Here is a 19441-nt window from a genome sequence, read left to right as displayed (position 1 = left end):
ATTGATCTCTAGATTGAATAAAAATATTATTATATTAGACAGCCTAAAACTACAAAAAACTTAGAGATAAAATACTTGCGTGGGACATTTTTTGTAAAATATGTTGGGGCACAAAATAAAAAAATCAACGCTACAATATTTTTGTACTATCCCCACCACAGGCCTGTATTTGTTTACAGGTCTGTGATCCCTACCCTATCAGCTACCACAACACAAATGACACTATTTAATGACAGATTTATGTGTGTATACATATCAATGTCATTTTTGTATACTATATTGATACTTGACTTTTTGATAAATATTTTTTCTATATTACTTAAGTTTTATTTTTTTATAATATGGAAGGTTAGTCGTTTTTAATAGTTTTGCAGACTTTAAATGTAAGTAATAAGTTGCTTAATAATAGATACTTTCCTCCGTAATTCCTCTCTTTACAACTATCCCAATGATATTCGTGATAAATCCCTCCATATCCACAAGTATATTTAGATGACAACAGATTCGTTACTATCCCTGGACTATGTTGGAACTCGTTCAGTTTTACAAAAATGTATCCTTCATCAAACCATTTAACGCAGAACACTGCAGGCAGAAATAAAATAGGAATAGGTGTGGCGGTGATGCCTCAACCACAATGGATTCTACCACCTTGAAAACAGACTTGTCGATTAGTTTCACACTATTGCAGAAGCATGCAAGTGTGTCAAAATCGAGGGCCATCTGGAGGCGGTGCGGTGGCAGCTGTGGCCGCGGCAGTACAGCCCGGCAGCCGGCCCGCTCGCGATGGCCGACTGGACCTCGCAGCCCCACGTCTGGCTCTATTACGTAGAGAGCGCGGACGGCTTGCTGGCCGACGACGATGTACTTAGGTATAGCATGAAGGAACCTAACAAGGAAGAACTTGCTACTTTACTAAAATTACATAACCAGTGTCGTAAATTGTCGTTGCACGGCTTTTACACGGAAAATAAATAATATGTTCTCCATATATTTACATTTACAATGGATATTATAGAATAATAGAATAACTTAACGTCTATCTAAAACATAAATACTTATAACAATCTATCTGATTAGTACCTACTATCTTTGTAATTTAGTGGGTAGTTTAAAGATTGGTTTTCTCGTGAAAGTTCCAGAACAATTTATATTATCAATAAGTGTCAGTGAAAAAGTAATAAACATTTTTTTATTCAAAATTCAGTGTACAAAATTTTGTCTTCTTTATGGAAGTCAGGGGCAGACGCATCAATCAAAATTGCAGGAGCACTGATCCCCGCTATTGGTCGATCCACGACGTGCAACGCTACCTGGTGGGCGAGCTTCACTGCGAGCGCGTGCTGTTCACCAGCCAGTACCCGCAGCTGCGGCTGCCGAGCGCCCACGGCCAGCACCTCTGGCGCGCCAACACTGCGCTCAAGCTGCCGCCGGCGCGCTACCTCAAGGAGTTCCATATATCTTTCGAGCATACACTAAAGGTCCTGAATTTGTTGATGAATATATAGTAAAAAATGCATATGGTCCACCTGATGGTAAGTGGCTACTGCCACCCATGGACATCTGTAATCAACGCAAGATTGGATTAGTTGCATTCCTACCAGAGGTCGGCCACAGATGCGCCGTTACTCCTGAGGACTAAGCTGGAACGCCTCGGAAAAGTATGTATCCCTTACCAACCCTTCGAACCAGAACACATCAGCGCTTAACACTGCTGTTATGACGTAGAAATATGTGTGGCGATGGTGCCGCCAGAGTCGAACCACAAAGGGTTCTACCACCTTCAAACTTATAACACCTGTATTCTTGTGTCGAAGTTTTTAAACCCGCTGAGTGTGATTCTGGCTCGCCTAATTAGCTTTTTTCACCTTTGAAAATAAATATATAATACATTTTCATTCACATAGGTATTTATGTATTGCAGGATGTATGTAGTATGTATACATATTTTTTTTATAAAATGAACTGAACCTTAACGTAGTTCTTGCGTAGGGACTTCTTTTCTTGTAACCTACTTATCTACATAATTTAATGATTATGGCTTTTTGACAGAACATGGAAGCTAAGCAAGTGCAAATGGACCGCATCATTATATCCGACCTATTGATAAAAATTGAGCGCCTCGACTACTTTAAGCGCAAGACCTTCTTCAGACTTCTGGAGAACATACTAAGGTGCAACACATTTCTATAAAAGTAGCAAACTAGAGAATACAATGTTACGTAATACGTACGAGGGAAACATCAAATAATTATTACTAAGGTAAAGTCGCCTAATGCCGAGGGGTTCTGAAATTGGCACCAAATTCTGGGGTATTTACAAAAACGGCTTTTATAAACTATTTACGGAAATTCGGAATTTGGAAACGTGATTTTGAGTTATGAAACGCTATTCCGATGTATATAAGTCAGAATTAGGTTATATGGGCACATTAATCCGCGGCATAACCGCAAAATACTACACAGGATGTTTAAAGTTTTCATCTGTTTTTAAGAACATTTCTTTTGTTTGGATCAGTAATTCGCTTAATCCTAATTAATGAAGAAATGACATTGTTATACGATTTTAATAGATATTTAAATAAGAAATAGAACATTTTACGACGTTTTCATTTGATTAAATTACTCAAAACGAAATAATTCTATAAACCGCATGACGATATTCCATATTATTATTATTTCTGGTGTACAATAATAAACCCTAGTATAAAGTATACGAAAAAGAATGTCCAAAATTTTATTGCAGATACACGAATTGACTGCAGTTTAAAAATAAAATACATGAAAACATATGTTAAATTAACCAGTCAAGAAACTATACTGTAAAAAAGTTTTATTTCGGCAGCTTCCCTTTAATAATAGCTAAGAACACTTTTGATAAAGCTACTATTTAAATAATAAAAAAAAATTAAATCGAAATTAAAAATAAATTCAATAAATAACATTTATTTTTATACACCATGTAGCAGACTTTCTATCTCTTTCACTCTCTTATTTTGTATACTCGGATTTAGGAACCAAATACATCGGAATAAGGATTTTTAAATCGGAATTAGGGTTTTCTGACTTGGTTCATATTTATTTTAAATACACATTTAAATCAATATTTAATCGTAAAATATCGAGTCTATTTCAAGAGTTCAGATAATAAAGCTTCTGATAAAATTATCTAATTCCTTATTAAGCCATAGTAAGTGCTTAATATCTGACGCTCTTTCTAGTTTTGGTGAAAATACCGCGGAAATAGGTGACTTTACCTTAAATTACGAATGTAAATTTATATTAAATATATGAGAAACAATATTTTCATATTGAAATATAAGTGGATTGATCACGCCAAGCAATAAAAGGCGAATTGTAGGCATCTGCCACTTCCAGACTAACTTCGTAACTCCATAATAACTTCGTGAATGATCGAGCATCCGTTATCTACGTTCTCCTGCCCAGCTTCCAAGACAACCTGCAACTGGTGTCTCTGGAGAACTTGTGTTGCCGGCGGCTTGAGGGCGTCCGGATACTGCAGCAGCTCGCCTGCTTCAACGCCGCTTCGCTCAAGTACCTGTTTCTCTGGCGTTTCGTGCTGCCCAACGAAAATCCCATCCTGATCAATTACAGCTATATCACGGGTAAATTGGTTGTCATATGTATATACTGTTCTTATATCAATCGTAGCAAGTAGCAAATTGATGATACGTAAGTGGCAGCTGTCGTCCATGGACATCCGGAAACAATCCCAGAAAGGATTATAGTGCTACTTGAGATCGGAACCAGGTGCATTTGTAGTCGCTAATTAGTAGCTTATAGGCCAAGAAATATAGGTACATCCAAGGTTTGTCCCTGTAGTCTCGGGAATAGAATAGGGCTACGGTATCCCCTACCTGTCGTACTTACCGTTTTTGAGAAAAATCCAAAAAACCTAAAATTTTGACGTTTGACCCCGAATAATTGCCGACGCACACGTCGGATCGATGGGGACTTTTGACACTTTATTTGTAATGGTAAACCCAAGGTCTCTACGAAAATTCAGCTTTCCCGGAATTTTTGCTATTTCAATTGTCTAACTTGACCGGACTATTTATTATATTTTTATGAAGTATATTGTATTATTTAGTTATTAAGAATTTAGGTGTTAGTAACTTAGTACACCTCCTTTTTGGTAATTCACTTTAAAACCAACAAACATACATTTAAAAACTATAAGTATGTCATAGCGACATTTGAACAAACATTCAATGTCACTTGTTTTATAATAAAATAATATAACATTAAAAAAACATATATAACACATAAATTTTATTGTATAAAAAAAGTAAAATCACTGATAATTTAAAAAAATATTTCAAAAATTGGTTTAATTACGTAATACAAGATCTAAAAGATGATATTCTGCGCACCGGTGCTGCTCGTGTTGTATCCCAGCTTGAAGCTGTTCTGCTTCCTGCTGCCGTGCGCCGCTCTGCTGGGCGCCGTGGCCGGCTACCTGGGCGGCCTCTTCTCCTACTTTACAGAAGTGGCTCATTACAAACTGAACACGTTTGTAAATAGTACTTCCTTTTAAACATCGCCGAACATTGCGTTGTCATGGATACGAGGTTGTCATAGCAATTTGATGTTTTCTCATCGAACGGCGATGGCGACTGATGAGGAAAAGTTTAAACTGGCGAAGCTTCTGCAAGGCATCGAAGTCCCAGATGTGAAAATATCGGAGCGTGGCATGAGCTTAGTGAAGGAGTTTCAACAGAAATTCGGTTCTGAGATCGAAACTGAGTCTATGAATGATACTGAGGAGTACGATAACCCTTACGTGCCGGATAAGGTACTGTTGGAGGAAAATGAGCGGAAATTGCGGGAACTACTGGCTGAAAGTAAAAGGTGAATCAATGAGTGAGTTTAGTTTACCACTACTAACCCACACTGGGTCTGTGGAGTGTGCTTTAAGATCCGTAGGAGAATTTTATTGTAGAAAACAGATACCTCATAGATCCGTCTGAAATTGAACACTTTTATGCTTCAAATAAAATTACTGTTTGTTTTAGTGATTAGAAAATCTGAGGTCCGAAGTTCGAATCCCAGGCACGCATCTCTTGACTTTTCAAATGATAAGTTCGTATTGGAAATTAAGGATCACCTGTTTAAACGGTTAAGGAAAAATCGTGAAATCTGTACGCCAGACAGTTCTGTAAAAAAGTTCTTAAGGGTTGGCCAATGTGGTGGAATATGGCCTTTTTGTTAACAATGGGGAAAGCTTGAAACATAATGTCGGACAACAGTTATGTGGGACTCTTGCACCACTACAACCCCAGTGACCGTTCAGGGCGTTGCGTAAAGGGGTCCGGCGTCTCAAAAGTTACGCAACCAGAATCCTCTAGACATGTTGCTCCGTTGGGCTCCGCCAGGTGAGCATGGCGCTTGCCGCACCGTCTGGTGTATACGACGATATGCGACCACACATATCGCCGTCGTTCCCGGAGTCACTGGCCATGCGGTTCCCACTCATACTACACGCAACCCTGGTAGCCCGATTGTAGTCGCTACTTATGACATGCAGATGGTATCGTAGCCCTATTTTGGTCCCTTAACTACATGGACAGGCTACATCCCTCTTATACTTTGGAGGAGACCCGTTCCCAGCAGTAGGACAGTAATGGGTTTACGGCGATAATTAATGTACTTTGCAATTTAACCATTTTATTTTATTAATAATATTATTTTCGCAGAGAAAAAAGAGAAGAAAAGGATAATGTAATTCTTTCCGGCACAGACCCGAATAGGCCGTGGCGCACACACTCTAGCAAGGAAAAGCTTCTGCGTATTGATGGTGAACTGAAACGGCACTCGGAGAAGGGCTCCCAGGCCATGTCGCCGTTGGCGGAGGACGACATGAAGGAGCTGGTGGAAGCGTGCCGACAGGAGACGCGCGCGGCGCCGCCGGTGGGCGCGGACCGGCTGCGCGACACGGTGGAGGAAGCTCGGAAGCACCTACCCAACTTCCAGTACCGCAGGATTGAAAACACCACCGCCACCGCCATCTGCCCCGACGCTCACCAGCAAACGGCCGCGCCACAAACGGTTGTGGATGAAGAATGAAGTCCAATGTCTAAATTATCCATTTAAAATTTTGTATTTGTCTGTTTACGCTTTGAATATAAATTAGGTAATATTGACTTGTTTTATTTAATCAATGGCAAGTAGGCAATATTTACTGAACATGAAACAGCAGTCAGAACTTGTACTTAACTTTAGTGAACAATGGATAATTTAGTATTAGTTTATGAAGATTAGTTAGAGAATGATACTATTAATGAATATTTTACCGTCATTTTTTTTTTGCAATATTGAAAACGTACGTCAATCATCTCACCTCTCGCCTCACTCACCTGGTCATCGCACCTCACCAATGCTTCGGTACAATTTTGTATGAACTATTTATAATATGCAGATTACATACTATTACAGATTACTACCTACAATAACATAAATACTAACAAGGGTAGGTAGTCGATAAGATTGACACGAGGAAGAAGAATTCCCCTCATAGGTATAGGAGGTAAACGTCCCGCCTATATAGATCTCATTTTTAAGAGAAGAGTCTGGAATAGCTTTGAGAATGTAGTAAGGATGGTAGTAGTTTCTACCCAAGTATGTAGGTATTCTTTACTCTATAACTATGGCGCACCACCACAACTCTTTTTGCCACATAACAGCGCCACAGTGCTTGTTTGATAAGCAACTGTGAGCTGGGTACAGCTGGGTTTCTCGAAGAATGAAATTACTCTTAGTTGCTCTGTTGATATAGAAAGTGCCTACAATAATGTTGACGTAACTTCTTTACTACTAAATCTAGATCGCTTAGGCGTAGGCTCGAAAGTCTGCAAGTATTTATGGACATTCTTGAAGGAGAGACATTTAAGTATTCAAGTAGATAACGGTAATTTTTCCAAGTCGTGGGATTGCCCAAGGAGATCCACTCGCTCCCCAATTATTTAATATTGCAACTATTCATGTTTGCAAGAAAATATCTAATGTAATGGTTTCCCATGCTATGCTGATGATATTGTTATGTATATAACGAGTAAAAATATAAGTAATGCAGTAAATACGTTACAAATAGAACTATACAAAGTATATAATAGTTTTAATGATTTAGGGCTAGAAATTTCTACGACCAAAACTAAAATATGTATATTAAAAAAAGGCATCTGTACATCTTTTGACACTGAAGTTAAGCAATGACATCCTTTGACACTGAAGTTAAACAATGATCTAATAAAAGTGGACAATGTTGTTAGATACTTGGGGATGTGGTTGGAGCGTTCTTTAAAATTTAATAAGCACATAACTGAATTAATAAACAAATGTTCAAAGTATCTAAATATATTTAAAGGTTTACAGGTATACATTTACATATTAGGTATACAACAATTATTAGGAGTAGACTCGATTATGGCAGTTTTTTATATAAATTTCTTGTCAAACACACATTGAAAAACTAGATAAAATCCAAAATCAGACACTCAGAGTTATAGGGGGGTTTATTAAATCTACTCCTATACATGTAATGGAATGTGAACTCGGTCTCCCTCCATTGTATATACGAAGAACGTACTTATGTGGAAAATTTCTATTAAAAGCTAAGTCTAGGGCTAACAATATAACAACTAAATAATTAAGCCAATTATTGCAACATAAAGACAATAGATATTGGAGAAACGAAAAAAAACCTCTTCTTTTGACTGAGTATGAATACCTATCGGTTGTTTCCATTCACAGCGGTCATCAATTAGAAGCATTCGCAATGAACACCTGGGTTAGTAGTATAGAATTAGGTAACATTATTAATTCGAATATACCAGGTATATTAGGCCAAACGATATTATGATAATTTGAATTTGAGAACAATTTACTTAGATCTCATTAATCGGCAGTATAAAAACTTTTACCTACTAATATACGGATGGCTCCAAAGAAAGAGACGGTATCGGTGCTGCGGTTTATGATCCGCAATGTAATCTTAACCTACAATTTAAAATAAACTCTAACCTTCGATCACTAATAAGAACCTAACGTATGCACTGTGCATAATGGAAGCAGAGTTGTTTGCGATTAATGAGGTTCTTTCGTACCCTGCATCCTTACAACATGATTCCGTAGTCATTTTTACTGATTCGCGAAGTGCGCTCCAGCACCTTGCTCGGTGCACCTCAGGGATTCGAGGAACACCGACAGCCTACACAATACTGGACACTATCCTTGGGTTAATATCTAGATCCAAATGTTTGAAATTGCAATGGATACTATCTCATTGTGGGTTTGAACATAATGAAATAGTGGATAGTTTAGGCTGTTACTGATGGCATTTAATGCCACAGATTTCCTTTTTTTTCTGATTGCATTTATTTATTAAAAAAGCAATGCTATAATATATCGCGTGCTTAAAGGTAAAAGGGCCTATAGCTAAGGGTTAGTAGGGATTTATGCTGAAAGGGCACATAAAAAAATTTTTTTTTGCCATTCGGTTTGAAATTATCTGAAACGTAAAAAATTTTTAGTTCGGTTTGAAATTATCTGAAACGTAAAAATTTTTTACGTTGAAATTATCTGAAACGTAAAAAATTTTTACGTTTCAGATAATTTCAAACCGAACTAAAAATTTTTTACGTTTCAGATAATTTCAAACCGAATGGCAAAAAAAAATTTTTTTATGTGCCCTTTCAGCATAAATCCCTATTAACCCTTAGCTATAGGCCCTTTTACCTTTAAGCACGCGATATGGCAAGGATATTTTGATCTTCGCTCAAAAGAAAAGGGTATTTGGTACAAGACTGTTCAGCTTCATCCCCCTGTATCCCCATGGTTCGATAATGTTAATCTTTCAAGAAAGGACACAGTAACGATTATGAAGCTTCGTTCTGGAAATATTCTATCAAGAAAGTTTGCATACCTAATGAGGAAAGTCCCATCACCAAACTGCGACCATAGCGGTGTACCAGAGGACTTAATGCACGTCTTGCTGGAGTGTGTCGGAAACGCCGTCTTCCTTACAGAAAAGCGTCAGTATATTTTAAAAGACTGCTGATTGTAATATTATTTTGGCCAATCCCCAATCTCCCAGTATAAAATTGTTAATTAAGTTATACGAATTGTCAAATTTGTCAAGGCTTTATTATATGTTATTTTGTTCGTAACTACTTTGTAATTATACTACGGAGTGACATAATCGCAACGCGATTAAGCTCCTTAATAAAGAGAAAAAAAAACTGTGAGTATACGAAACGCAACATAAATTCTCGAATCAGCAAAGCAACTGTTAGTGATCGACCTCGCTATCGTAGTATCGTTAAGGTTTGTTTACAGATATCCTTTCACGACAGTGACCATATAACGTAATGTAATCTGCACTAGGCACTGATAGCCTAGCGGTTAAGAAACTCCGCCTCTCAATCGAGGGGTCAGAGTTATACAAATCCCATGCACGCACCTCTTGTCCCTGTAGTTCCGGGACCAGAATCTACGATATCCCCTGCCTGTCGTAAGAGGCGACTAAAAGGGGCTTTCGGGGTTGCGGGCGGCAAGAGTGGGAGCTAGAACCGCCCGGACAGCGACCCCGGGAAGGACGGCGGTATGTGTGGTCGCATTCCGCCGTATACACCAGACGGTATGGTGATACAAAGTCACCTGGGCGGAGCCCGACGGGGCAGTGCGCTGAGAGGACTCCGGTCGCGTTCCTTTGGAGATCCCGGAGTCCTCTACGCAGCGCCGAGGACGGCCATCGGTGGGGTTTTAGTGCGGTAAAAGTCCCACATAACCCCGTGTTGCTCCCAAGGCACCGGGTACCTTTTAAAGGTTTCTCCCTCGAGAAAAAGAAAAAAGAAAAAAAATAAAAAACGGCACGCACCTCTGATTTTTCAAAGTTATGTGCGTATTAGAAATTAATTATCGGTAGCGAAACGGTGAAGGAAAACATCGCGAGGAAACCTACATACCTGAGAGATTTGTAAAAAAAAATCTCAAAGGTATGTGAAGTTTACCAATACGCACTTGGCCAGCTCGATGGACTATGGCCTAATCCTTCTCATTATGACAGGAGACCCGTGCCCAGCAGTGGGACAGTAATGCTGCCGTCGCAATGGCAATGTTACAAAGGGCACAAGTAACATTTTTCAAATGTTGAGAAAATCGAGATTAAAATATTTTTTGAATTTTGTTGAAAAAAACACGTTTAAAGTGTTTTTATCTGAATTGTGTAAAAGTTAAAAGTTGCGTTTGTTTAGTATGTATACGACGATAGTTATATAATATTTTTAATTTTAATGGATATACTTAATAATTAGCATATTTGTTTTTAACTTAACATAAAAATTAACATTAAAAGAGCAATATTACGTTTAAAAGGCACATATAACCAAATATGCCTTTTAATTGTAAAAAAATTAAAATGTTACGATAAATATAATTGTGTTAGAAATAAATAATAGGGGTTAATAGAAAGGGCATAACTCCCAGTTGTGACTCTTCTTTCTACATTAATTGTTTAAGTGTTGGTAGAAAAAATAAGCACAATTGCCACATAAGCCTTTTATATTTAACGTACGTCAGTTATGCCTGTTCAATTAAATATATTAAAAATGAAAAGGTGAAATAACAGTCATATCTCACAATATGCCCTTTTATCGTAATAAAACTTAAAAATGGTGCAGTTGAGCCCTTTAAACTTATGCTATCTCTGTTAATTTTGTAGCTAAAAATCCACAAAAATCAGGCAGATAGGCCTTGTTTTCCTGATTCCGAATATATATATATATAACTCAATTTAACAAAAAATGTAAGTTGTGCCTTTTTTCGGTAACACGGCAGAATGGGTTGATGATGAATCTGAACTAATAGTAATCTGTACTTGCTGCTAGCGTTACGTATAGGTACATGTAGATGTAAAAAGAGTGTCGTAGGTAGCGGTCAGTACATCCCGCGGCCGGACACGAAGCAGTGCTTCGTGCGCAGCTTGGCGGAGCTGCAGAACCTGCGGCTGCTGGCGCTGGAGTACTCGCACCTGGCGGACGGCAGCGGCGGAGCGCTGCTCGCGCTGCTACCCGTCATCAAGCGGCCGCACTTCAGACTTCAGGTTCTCACTCGTTCAGCAACGAGACTATATCTAGCTAACGCCTCAAATATATTATGTAGATAAAGTATGAGTCAGTGTTTTATGTGAATTTACTTTATTTCGTATTATTTACGTAGTGAAAAAAAATTAGGATATCAAATGTAAGTGTCAACTATCTATTAAAAATTCGTAGTGTACGCAAGTAAAATATGCATGATTTCATTTACATTTGCATATTTTAATTTTGGCAGTTTGTTAGGTACCTAAATAGAGCATAAAACAATAAGAAGATCCACAAAGTTTGTCTTTGAGGTTAAATACCGTCACTAATTATATTAACATATATACTTGTTAAAGGAATATATATATATATATATATATAAACGGATACAATTTTTTTCTTTTTAAATACAGTATTGGCATTTGTTTCACTTAGTTGATATGCCGCGAAGATCAAACGCCTGGTCGTGCGGACAGGGCGCTGGGCGGCGGCGGGCTGGAGCTGCCCGACGCGGCCTGGCGCCGCGTCAGCATCGCTTGCCCCGACCTCTACCTAATGATAGTCTTTTGTACGATTTTATATTTTTACCTACTTGAAAAATATAATCAATAAAGATAGATTTGCTTTAATATAGTTATTAAATATCAGTAGATGTGGCTACGAGGTTTTCCAATAGTTAATGTGACAAAAATATCACCTATATTTCATAAGAAAATTATTTTGGTAGACGATCCGGAAATGCATAAATATATTTACATAACAAATGACCATTTGTGTTTGTTGGCAGTTCGCATTTACGAGTACGACACAGTCCGCCGCTTCCTGACGCCGAGCATGCCGCTCCGGGAGACGCACCTGCAGCTCGGCATCGACCTCCAGCCCGCGCAGCGCCAGCACTCCGACCTCAGCTGCTTCATGCGACACCTAGCCTATCGATTCGCTAACACCCTTGGTACATATTTTGTTGAAAATGCCCCATAGATAGCCATAGTACAAAATAGGTGTTGGATCTCTTCGTATCTCTATTGGACAGTCTCTCCGAGCCAGCACTATAGTTTTCATATCAGGCGAATGGTAATAAGTGCTGACAATACAGACTATAAACGGAAAGGTTGTCTTTTCGGCAATAAATCTTAATTATATGTAGGTTTCCACAATTAATTATAAATATGTATAGAACTGATATCGTAAGTTGTTTTCAGTTACGTTTAGATTTTTTTTTAACGCGGAGTAATCCTCATGGATTCCCTTCCGCCCGGGGGAACGAAAGGGATATGTCGGACTCTTACCGACCAAAACTCAGCGGCGTTCCTCTGGACGCTCGACGCCGGATCGCGAGAAGCGTTAGCATTACATTCGCGAAAGTTACGTTTAGATTTTCCCAATAAATATTAAATATATTGAACGTTACACTTTCTTGTATATATTGTAAATTAGAAATAATTTGTATATATTTTTAGCTGTAATTATTTTCATATTATTTAGTTATAAATTTAATATCCTTAATTCAACGTTTGAGAACTGATTATTATCAAAAATTAAATAAATTAATGTGTCTAGTTATAAATAATGTATTAGATGATAGATATTTACTTATTATAATTAGGTACCTACTTGTGTATATTGAAAGCATGTTTATGTGTATATAAGCAACCTTTCCGTTGTAAATGTTGTAATAAGTTGGGCACTGCAGTGACCGTGAGCGTGCACCAGTGGCGGGGCAGCGCGTTCTCGCTGCGGCGCGTGTTCGAGCTGATGCCGAGACTCGTGCGGTTCCATTATACTGGCACCGTGGAGGACGAGGTAGACCTTCGAAGGATGCTACATATCATATCCTGCGGAGTCTGCGATAGTTAGTATTGTTATATGCTGCAGCTGTTTGATTCTAGAATTTCCGCAAATCATTAAATCTATGTTGTCTTCTTTTTACTAGTCACACATATAGACTCAATATATTCAAATCTGATATTCGATGTCGCATAATATATAGGGGAGACTGGGGACACTTGATCCTTGCGGGAGACTAGGTACACTGGATTTGCGGAGCTTCTGTGAACACTTTATGATTTTAGTGTGGCAACATTGGTTGTCTATGATACGTTATAACTTTCTAAAGTTGGTACTCTTGTCCAATTTGATATTCAAGCAAATGGAGGATGAATGTGTCAATCAAGATGGGACTTCATACCCACCGGTCTCTCATATGCCGCGTCTGCGTTTGCAATATGGGGGTGGGTAGGGATTATTCGGGTCTCGAGGGTACCCTCTTTGCCCGGGCAAATTCTCAAGGGGGTGAATACCCCCGGATTTTTTAATATTCTTTCATAATAATATAATATTATTAATAATATCATAATATAATGACACAACATTAAAATTTTACCAACCCCGCTGTTTAGCGGGGGGTACGGGACTCAGTCAAATTACCAAGCTGGCAGTCCCTCCTGATGGTCGGAGGGAGGAACCAACCCTGGGAGCTCCCGCGGAAGCGGCCGTCCTTCAGGTGGTCGATAGTGAAGGGGCGCGAACCCCTTTAGGTGGGAGTGTGGTCCGGCCTCAGCCCGCTCGTACATCGAGCGAGCGAGGCGGACCACAAACTCCTCCACGGACTGCATTTTAAGGTCGCGCTCCAACACGTCGTTCCTGACGTAGCGACCAGCCCCCACGATCACTCGCAAGGCCAGGTTCTGCTGCGCCTGGAGACGCTGCCGGTTCGACCTAGAGACCAACGCGTACCATGCCGGTGCCGCGTAGGTGAGTCGGGAACGAATGTAGGTCTTGTAGATACCTAGTTTCGTACGTAACGGTAACCTGGATGTAAGGACCGGTCGGAGCATCGCTCGGGCCACTCGGGCCTGGTGGATCGTGTGCTCCACCTGCAGGGTCATACGCAACGAGCGATCGATGCTACATCCTAGGTATTTAACATGGGTCTGCCAAGCTACTTCCGTTCCCCGGAGACGTAGCGGCGACGGCATAATACGCTTGCGGCTGAAAATTATTGCGACTGTCTTACCGACATTGACAGCCATGCGCCACTTATCCAGCCACATAGGTAGTAGGTCGAGCAGGCGCGGCATCCTGGCGGCAGCTAGTTCAGCTCGGCGGGATGACGCGAAGTACGCACTGTCATCTGCGAACAACGCGAGCATAACGTCTCGTTCCCACTCCTCCAGATGACCGTGAAGGGTGGGAACGTCGTTGGTGTATAACGAGTAGAGCCACGGCGAGAGGTAGCTTCCCTGCGGCACCCCCGCACATATGGGCCTAGGGTTTGAGGCGACGTCCTCGACCGAAATATAGAACTGCCGCTCATTTAGAAACGATGCTATCAACCGTATCAGCCCCGCCGGGGCAGGTGTATCCATCATTTTGCACACGAGCCCACGGTGCCATACACGGTCGAACGCCTTCTCGATATCGAGAAAGACGCCGACGGTGTGACGGCCGTAATTAAGCTCGGATGCCAAGTGATGGATAACCCGCGTGAGCTGTAGCGTTGTAGAGTGGCCAGCGCGGAACCCGAACTGCTCGTCCCTTATATTAAGGAACGGGCGCAGTCGTTTCAACGCCAGCCTCTCAAACAGCTTGGCTGTGGTTGACAGAAGGGTTATGGGGCGGTAGCTACCCGGGAGACGACGGTCTTTCCCCGGTTTCGGGAGGACGATTACCTTCCCAAGTTTCCAGATAGTCGGGAAATGGCTGGTGCGGAGGATGCCGTTGTAGACCCGGGTCAGTGCGACCAGGGCCGCACGGGACAGCATACCAAGCGCCATGTTGGGGATCCCGTCGTGGCCTGGGGCCTTACGCCTGGGTAGACGTGAGGCCGCCTTCCTTACCTCTGTGGGAGAGATAAACTCAATCCCTTCGAATGCCGGCGTCGGACCCCTAAGGAAATCCCTTACTCTACCCTCTACCTGCTCATGGTGCGCGGAGACGTACGGGTGGGTGCGGCGAGAATTGCACTTGCATGTACTCCGCAAGCACCTCCGCGCGGTCCTTTGCTGCGTGGACTCGCCGCCCCTCGCCATCTAGGAGGGGGGTGACGGGGACCTTAGCTCGAGTCAGCTGTCTGTTCAAATGGTGAAGTGACGTCTGCGTCTCCCAGGCGGCACCTCGCAGCTCCGCCATCTCAACAGACAGCCGCTCGGCCAACGCATTGAGGTCACGCTTGACCCGGGGGCATCGGGTGCGCGCCCAGAGCTCACGCAGTCTGCGCTTTTTAGCGAGGGCCTCCCTCAGACGAGCTGGGAGAGGTATTGAGTAGCGACCCACCTCCACAGGGATCTGGGTGGTCGAGGCCGCCAGGGCATTCTGTATAGAGGTTTGTAATACCTCGGTGGCGGCCTCGATCCCCTCGGGTGAGGAGAGTGGGCCGCTGAATTTAATTTTAGGTAATAGGTTTTTAAATTTCTCCCAGTCCGTCTTACTGCGGGCTCTGGGGGTGTGTGGCAAGAGTGACCAGGATGGGCAGGTGTTGTGTATCTAGGTCATACAACACCTCCACGTGGACTGGACACAGGAGGTTCTTGTGAAATACTATGTCCAGGACATCGGGACGGTGCGACTCTACCGAGGGGATATGGGTGGGAGCCTCGGGCCCCTGTACCTCATATCCTTTGGGCTCGGCGTCTAAGTACAGTTTCCGTCCCGCGAGGCTGATGATTCTAGAACCCCACGCCAGATGTTTTGCGTTGAGGTCACCAGCCACCAAGGTCCTGAGGGTCAAATTGGGGACCTGGTGGGCGATATGCCGCATAGAGACGCAGCACTCCTTCCGCCACTTTAAGTGCGAGGATGAATGTGTGTTTTGTGTCGCAGGAAAATATTTTTTGTAAGTTTTCATTTTGATTAAATAATTGGTTAGTAAACTTATTTTGGGTAAGTATCACTTTTAAACATTTAAGTAAACAGTTAATGTTTTTAAACGTCTGTTTCATAGAATAGTGTTAATATAACTACAGTACAGCTAGGGTACACATGGTACACTTTTTTATGGGAGATATGATCCCACCGGATCAAGCGTCTACTAATGTTTATTTTTTAATAATTTCAGGATTCAATATGCCTAGAGTATATAAAACAAAAGAAGGTGCAAGAAAAAAATATCAACCATAAAGAATCTGGAATAATGGGAACATTAAGTAATGTTAGCTGAAAACATAGATACTCGTACATGTGATTTATCAAAACAGTGGATATGTTGTTGTTGTTTCTACTTTACCTACTAAGCAAATAAATAATGATAAATTAATTTTAACCTATATTTTTTTCATTTTGGTATCATATGAAAATATAGAAGACTTATTTCCCTCAGGATCAAGTGTTCCAGAGGTGGGAGGGGAATCAAGTCAGACATATATATGGGACACATGGTATCATTCCCTATACAAAGTTTTCGTGGGCTGGTTACAAAATGTGTATACCGATATAATTAGCTCTTATACTTAGTATAGCCAATGAAATTTCACGTATTTCAGTACCAATATATCTAAAATCGGATCAATATTTACCATAGATATATTATCCTACTGACGTAGGGTAGATTGGCAATATGAAACGTCAAGCGAGACTAAAAACTGATTGTTTATGTGTGTGTGAAATGCCAAAGTGTGCATCGCTAGTGTTACTGCTAATAATGTATCTATATCGATTAAATAAAGATATCAATAACAAATTTGTTTATTAGTTTGTTCAGTCAGTGACTTAAAGAGGATACAATCGCTAAAGATTAATTATACTGGTGAAGACCGCCAATAAATAAAATAAATAAAAACATCAATGTGCGCATATATGTAGCTATGAAACAAATTACAGTAGTTACTTGCTACCTGTAGAGTTTTCACACCTTTTGGCAGGTGTAAGGGGGTTAAAAAACTATGAACGTTACTCATAATATTTTTGAACTTTTTGTTCAATCATAATAAAATATAGCCTATAGCACTTCTGAATAGTGTAACTTTCTGACTGTGAAAGAATTTTCATGATCGGTTCAGTATTTCCGAAAATTAGCCCTAACAAACAAAAAAATAACAAACTTAGGTAAGGTCGTATAAGATTTTATATAAGTTGCACGCAACCTATTTAAACTATATACTAAGAAATATTATTGAATTAGAAATATCGATAATTTTTTATCGATATTGTCAATACGAAACACCAAAAATTTGATAAGAAATAGCAATTCACGTATTTATTAATTTTTTTATTTGTATTTCTGTGCATTTCTAGTGTTTATGTGATAAAATTCGAAGATTTTTCCTATCTTTTGGTATATAACACTTTCGTAATAAGTGTAAAATATTGCATTTAAACAGCTAAACAATTAATGTAGTACTTACATGTGAAATGAGTATTTTTGTGGGTTTTCTTTCTTGGATGTGCTACATCCAGGTACAGCACACGTAACTATGGCCAAACATTTTTACTAAGCACTGTTTTAACTATTTTTGATTAGAAATCTTTAAAAATAAGCGAGTTTATTTTACGGTAATAAACGTCAGGCTGATACAGGCTGATAGCCTATACGTGAATGGTCTCGCCTGTCTATCTCGCTCTAACACACACATATACTATGCTCTGACTCTTTCGGATTGCCAATCTATTAGTATAATATATCTATGATATTTACCAAATAGTGGTCAAAAAACAAAAGGGGGGATCAAGTGTCCCCAGTTTCCCACAAACAATTTCATTTGGGAATGTCCTTTTGGGAACGTAAAAAATAAGTACGTAGTGGTCATTAAATGTTTTTATCAGTTATTCGAAATAATATAATAACTAAAGATATATTAGTAGCGTGCAAAACTTAAACATATAAAAGACCATGTTTGTAGTGTCTGGACTCACTTGTTATCGGGCTCTGTTAGGAGTATAGGTGTTCTGTGCTTTCGCGCGCCGAAGTCCTTTATACGCATGTCACTGTTGACGCTTAACCGGCTTAACGTCAGTATTTTAGTTTTATAAGCGTTAAAATATCTTCTCGTGCAATTCGTACCTAAATGTAAATATTATGGGAAAATAAGCTTCATGGAATCATATATCACAAGTAGGTGAGGAGTATTTTGTTTATTTTTCGTGTTTGGTCCGCTATAGTTATGTAGTTAACAAGAAAGAGACCACGCATTTCTTCCACAATGACAAAGGCGCAAAATTCGCGTATAAATGAAACGCAATGTCAAACAATGGTCAAACACTAGTCTTTTATATCATACGAGCTTTTGCCCGAGGCTTCGCTCGCGTTACGAAGTAATATTATCATCCCCTATTTTATCCCCTTGGGAATAGAATTGATCATAATCCTTTCTTAGCGGATGCCTACGTCATAACATCTACCTGCATGCCAAATTTCAGCCCGATCCGTCCAGTGGTTTGGGCTGCGTGTTGATAGATCACTATGTCAGTCAATCACCTTTGAGTTACATATATTAAGATTGTTCTAATAGAGTTCTGTCCCTTACAGAATGTTTGCCTATGTAGTGAAACGTAAAAATAAACTTTTTTGAGTTGCTTTAGTTGGCATGTCACATATATATATAGTTTTTATATATCATTGTATATTCGTAATGTGCTTTTTTTTTATTTGTTTTTATATTATAAGAGTAGCAGACGAGCATGCAGTCCACCTGATGGTAAGTGGTTACTGCCGCCCATGGACATCTGTAATCAACCCCAGATAGGATTAGGTATTCCTACCTGAGGTCGGCCACAGATGCGCCGCTACCCTTGAGGAATAAGCTGGAACGCCTCGGAAAAGTCTGTCTCCCTTACCACACCCTTCAAACCGGAACACAGCAGCGCCTAACACTGCTGTTATTAGGTAGAAATAGGTGTGGTGGTGGTGCCGCCGGAGTCGAACCACAAAGGGTTCTACCACCTTCGAGTAAAACAGTGTAGTCAATGGTTTGTATGATTTAAATATATTTTTCTCATAATATTGACATAACTAAAATTACATACTTTTTAGAGCTGAAACAAGTCAACATTCAGATTCAAGATACGTCATCTAGGCGCAGCTACTGGCAAGACGTAGTGTCAGCATTATTGAACGAATATGAAGACATAATTCTTCTTTTTGATATTGATTTCTGTATGGGTATATACAAGAGCTAATTAAATATATATACTTAAGACTTTTATTCTTTTAAAAGCATAAATGATATGAAATATAATAAAATAATTAACACTTACGAGAACCCTTGCACCATCGACCGCTAAATAAAAAGATATGGTGCAAGTAGGAACAATATAGGAACATTGGTAATTTTCTTCTCATAATTATATCATATACATATAAACAACACCATGCAATTTTCTCCCTTTATCGTATTCACGATCTCACAA

At 39.9% G+C, this 19441-nt stretch overlaps 2 protein-coding genes across 3 annotated transcripts; both read left to right on the top strand.

Moving 5' to 3' along the window:
* Positions 1 to 218: 218 nt before the first annotated feature.
* Positions 219 to 19230, top strand: LOC140743197 (uncharacterized). The gene is made up of 10 exons (XM_073074273.1): positions 219 to 348; positions 692 to 872; positions 1268 to 1481; positions 2053 to 2174; positions 3447 to 3625; positions 10946 to 11118; positions 11534 to 11666; positions 11886 to 12050; positions 12792 to 12950; positions 19065 to 19230. The coding sequence occupies exons 1-10, from the start codon at positions 342 to 344 to the stop codon at positions 19208 to 19210; spliced, it is 1479 nt and encodes a 492-aa protein (XP_072930374.1). The 5' UTR covers positions 219 to 341; the 3' UTR covers positions 19211 to 19230.
* On the top strand, positions 4200 to 6159 carry LOC140743199 (uncharacterized). 2 transcript variants are annotated; one of them, XM_073074277.1, is made up of 2 exons: positions 4200 to 4871; positions 5717 to 6159. In XM_073074277.1, exons 1-2 carry the CDS (start codon positions 4609 to 4611, stop codon positions 6084 to 6086), a joined length of 633 nt encoding a protein of 210 aa, XP_072930378.1. In that variant the 5' UTR covers positions 4200 to 4608; the 3' UTR covers positions 6087 to 6159. The 2 variants fall into 2 exon arrangements, with proteins under 2 accessions (XP_072930378.1, XP_072930379.1); XM_073074278.1 differs by lacking the exon at positions 4200 to 4871 and adding an exon at positions 5079 to 5395.
* Positions 19231 to 19441: the final 211 nt, after the last annotated feature.

The sequence above is a fragment of the Epargyreus clarus genome, unplaced genomic scaffold, assembly GCF_041222505.1.
Source record: "Epargyreus clarus isolate Ecla_fem2 unplaced genomic scaffold, WU_Ecla_fem_2.2 ptg000007l, whole genome shotgun sequence".
In the NCBI taxonomy this organism is placed as follows: domain Eukaryota; kingdom Metazoa; phylum Arthropoda; class Insecta; order Lepidoptera; family Hesperiidae; genus Epargyreus; species Epargyreus clarus.
Note: the sequence above shows the minus strand (reverse complement) of the source record. Positions and strands in the feature narration are given on the sequence as shown.

Coding starts and splice junctions, on each gene's coding strand:
- LOC140743197 (XM_073074273.1), top strand. Junction 1,482..2,052: donor CTTTCGAGCATACACTAAAG/GTCCTGAATTTG, acceptor GCTTTTTGACAG/AACATGGAAGCTAAGCAAGT. Junction 2,175..3,446: donor CTTCTGGAGAACATACTAAG/GTGCAACACATT, acceptor TCTCCTGCCCAG/CTTCCAAGACAACCTGCAAC.
- LOC140743199 (XM_073074277.1), top strand. CDS start 4,609: ATGTTTTCTCATCGAACGGCGATGGCGACTGATGAGGAAAAGTTTAAA. Junction 4,872..5,716: donor CTACTGGCTGAAAGTAAAAG/GTGAATCAATGA, acceptor TTATTTTCGCAG/AGAAAAAAGAGAAGAAAAGG.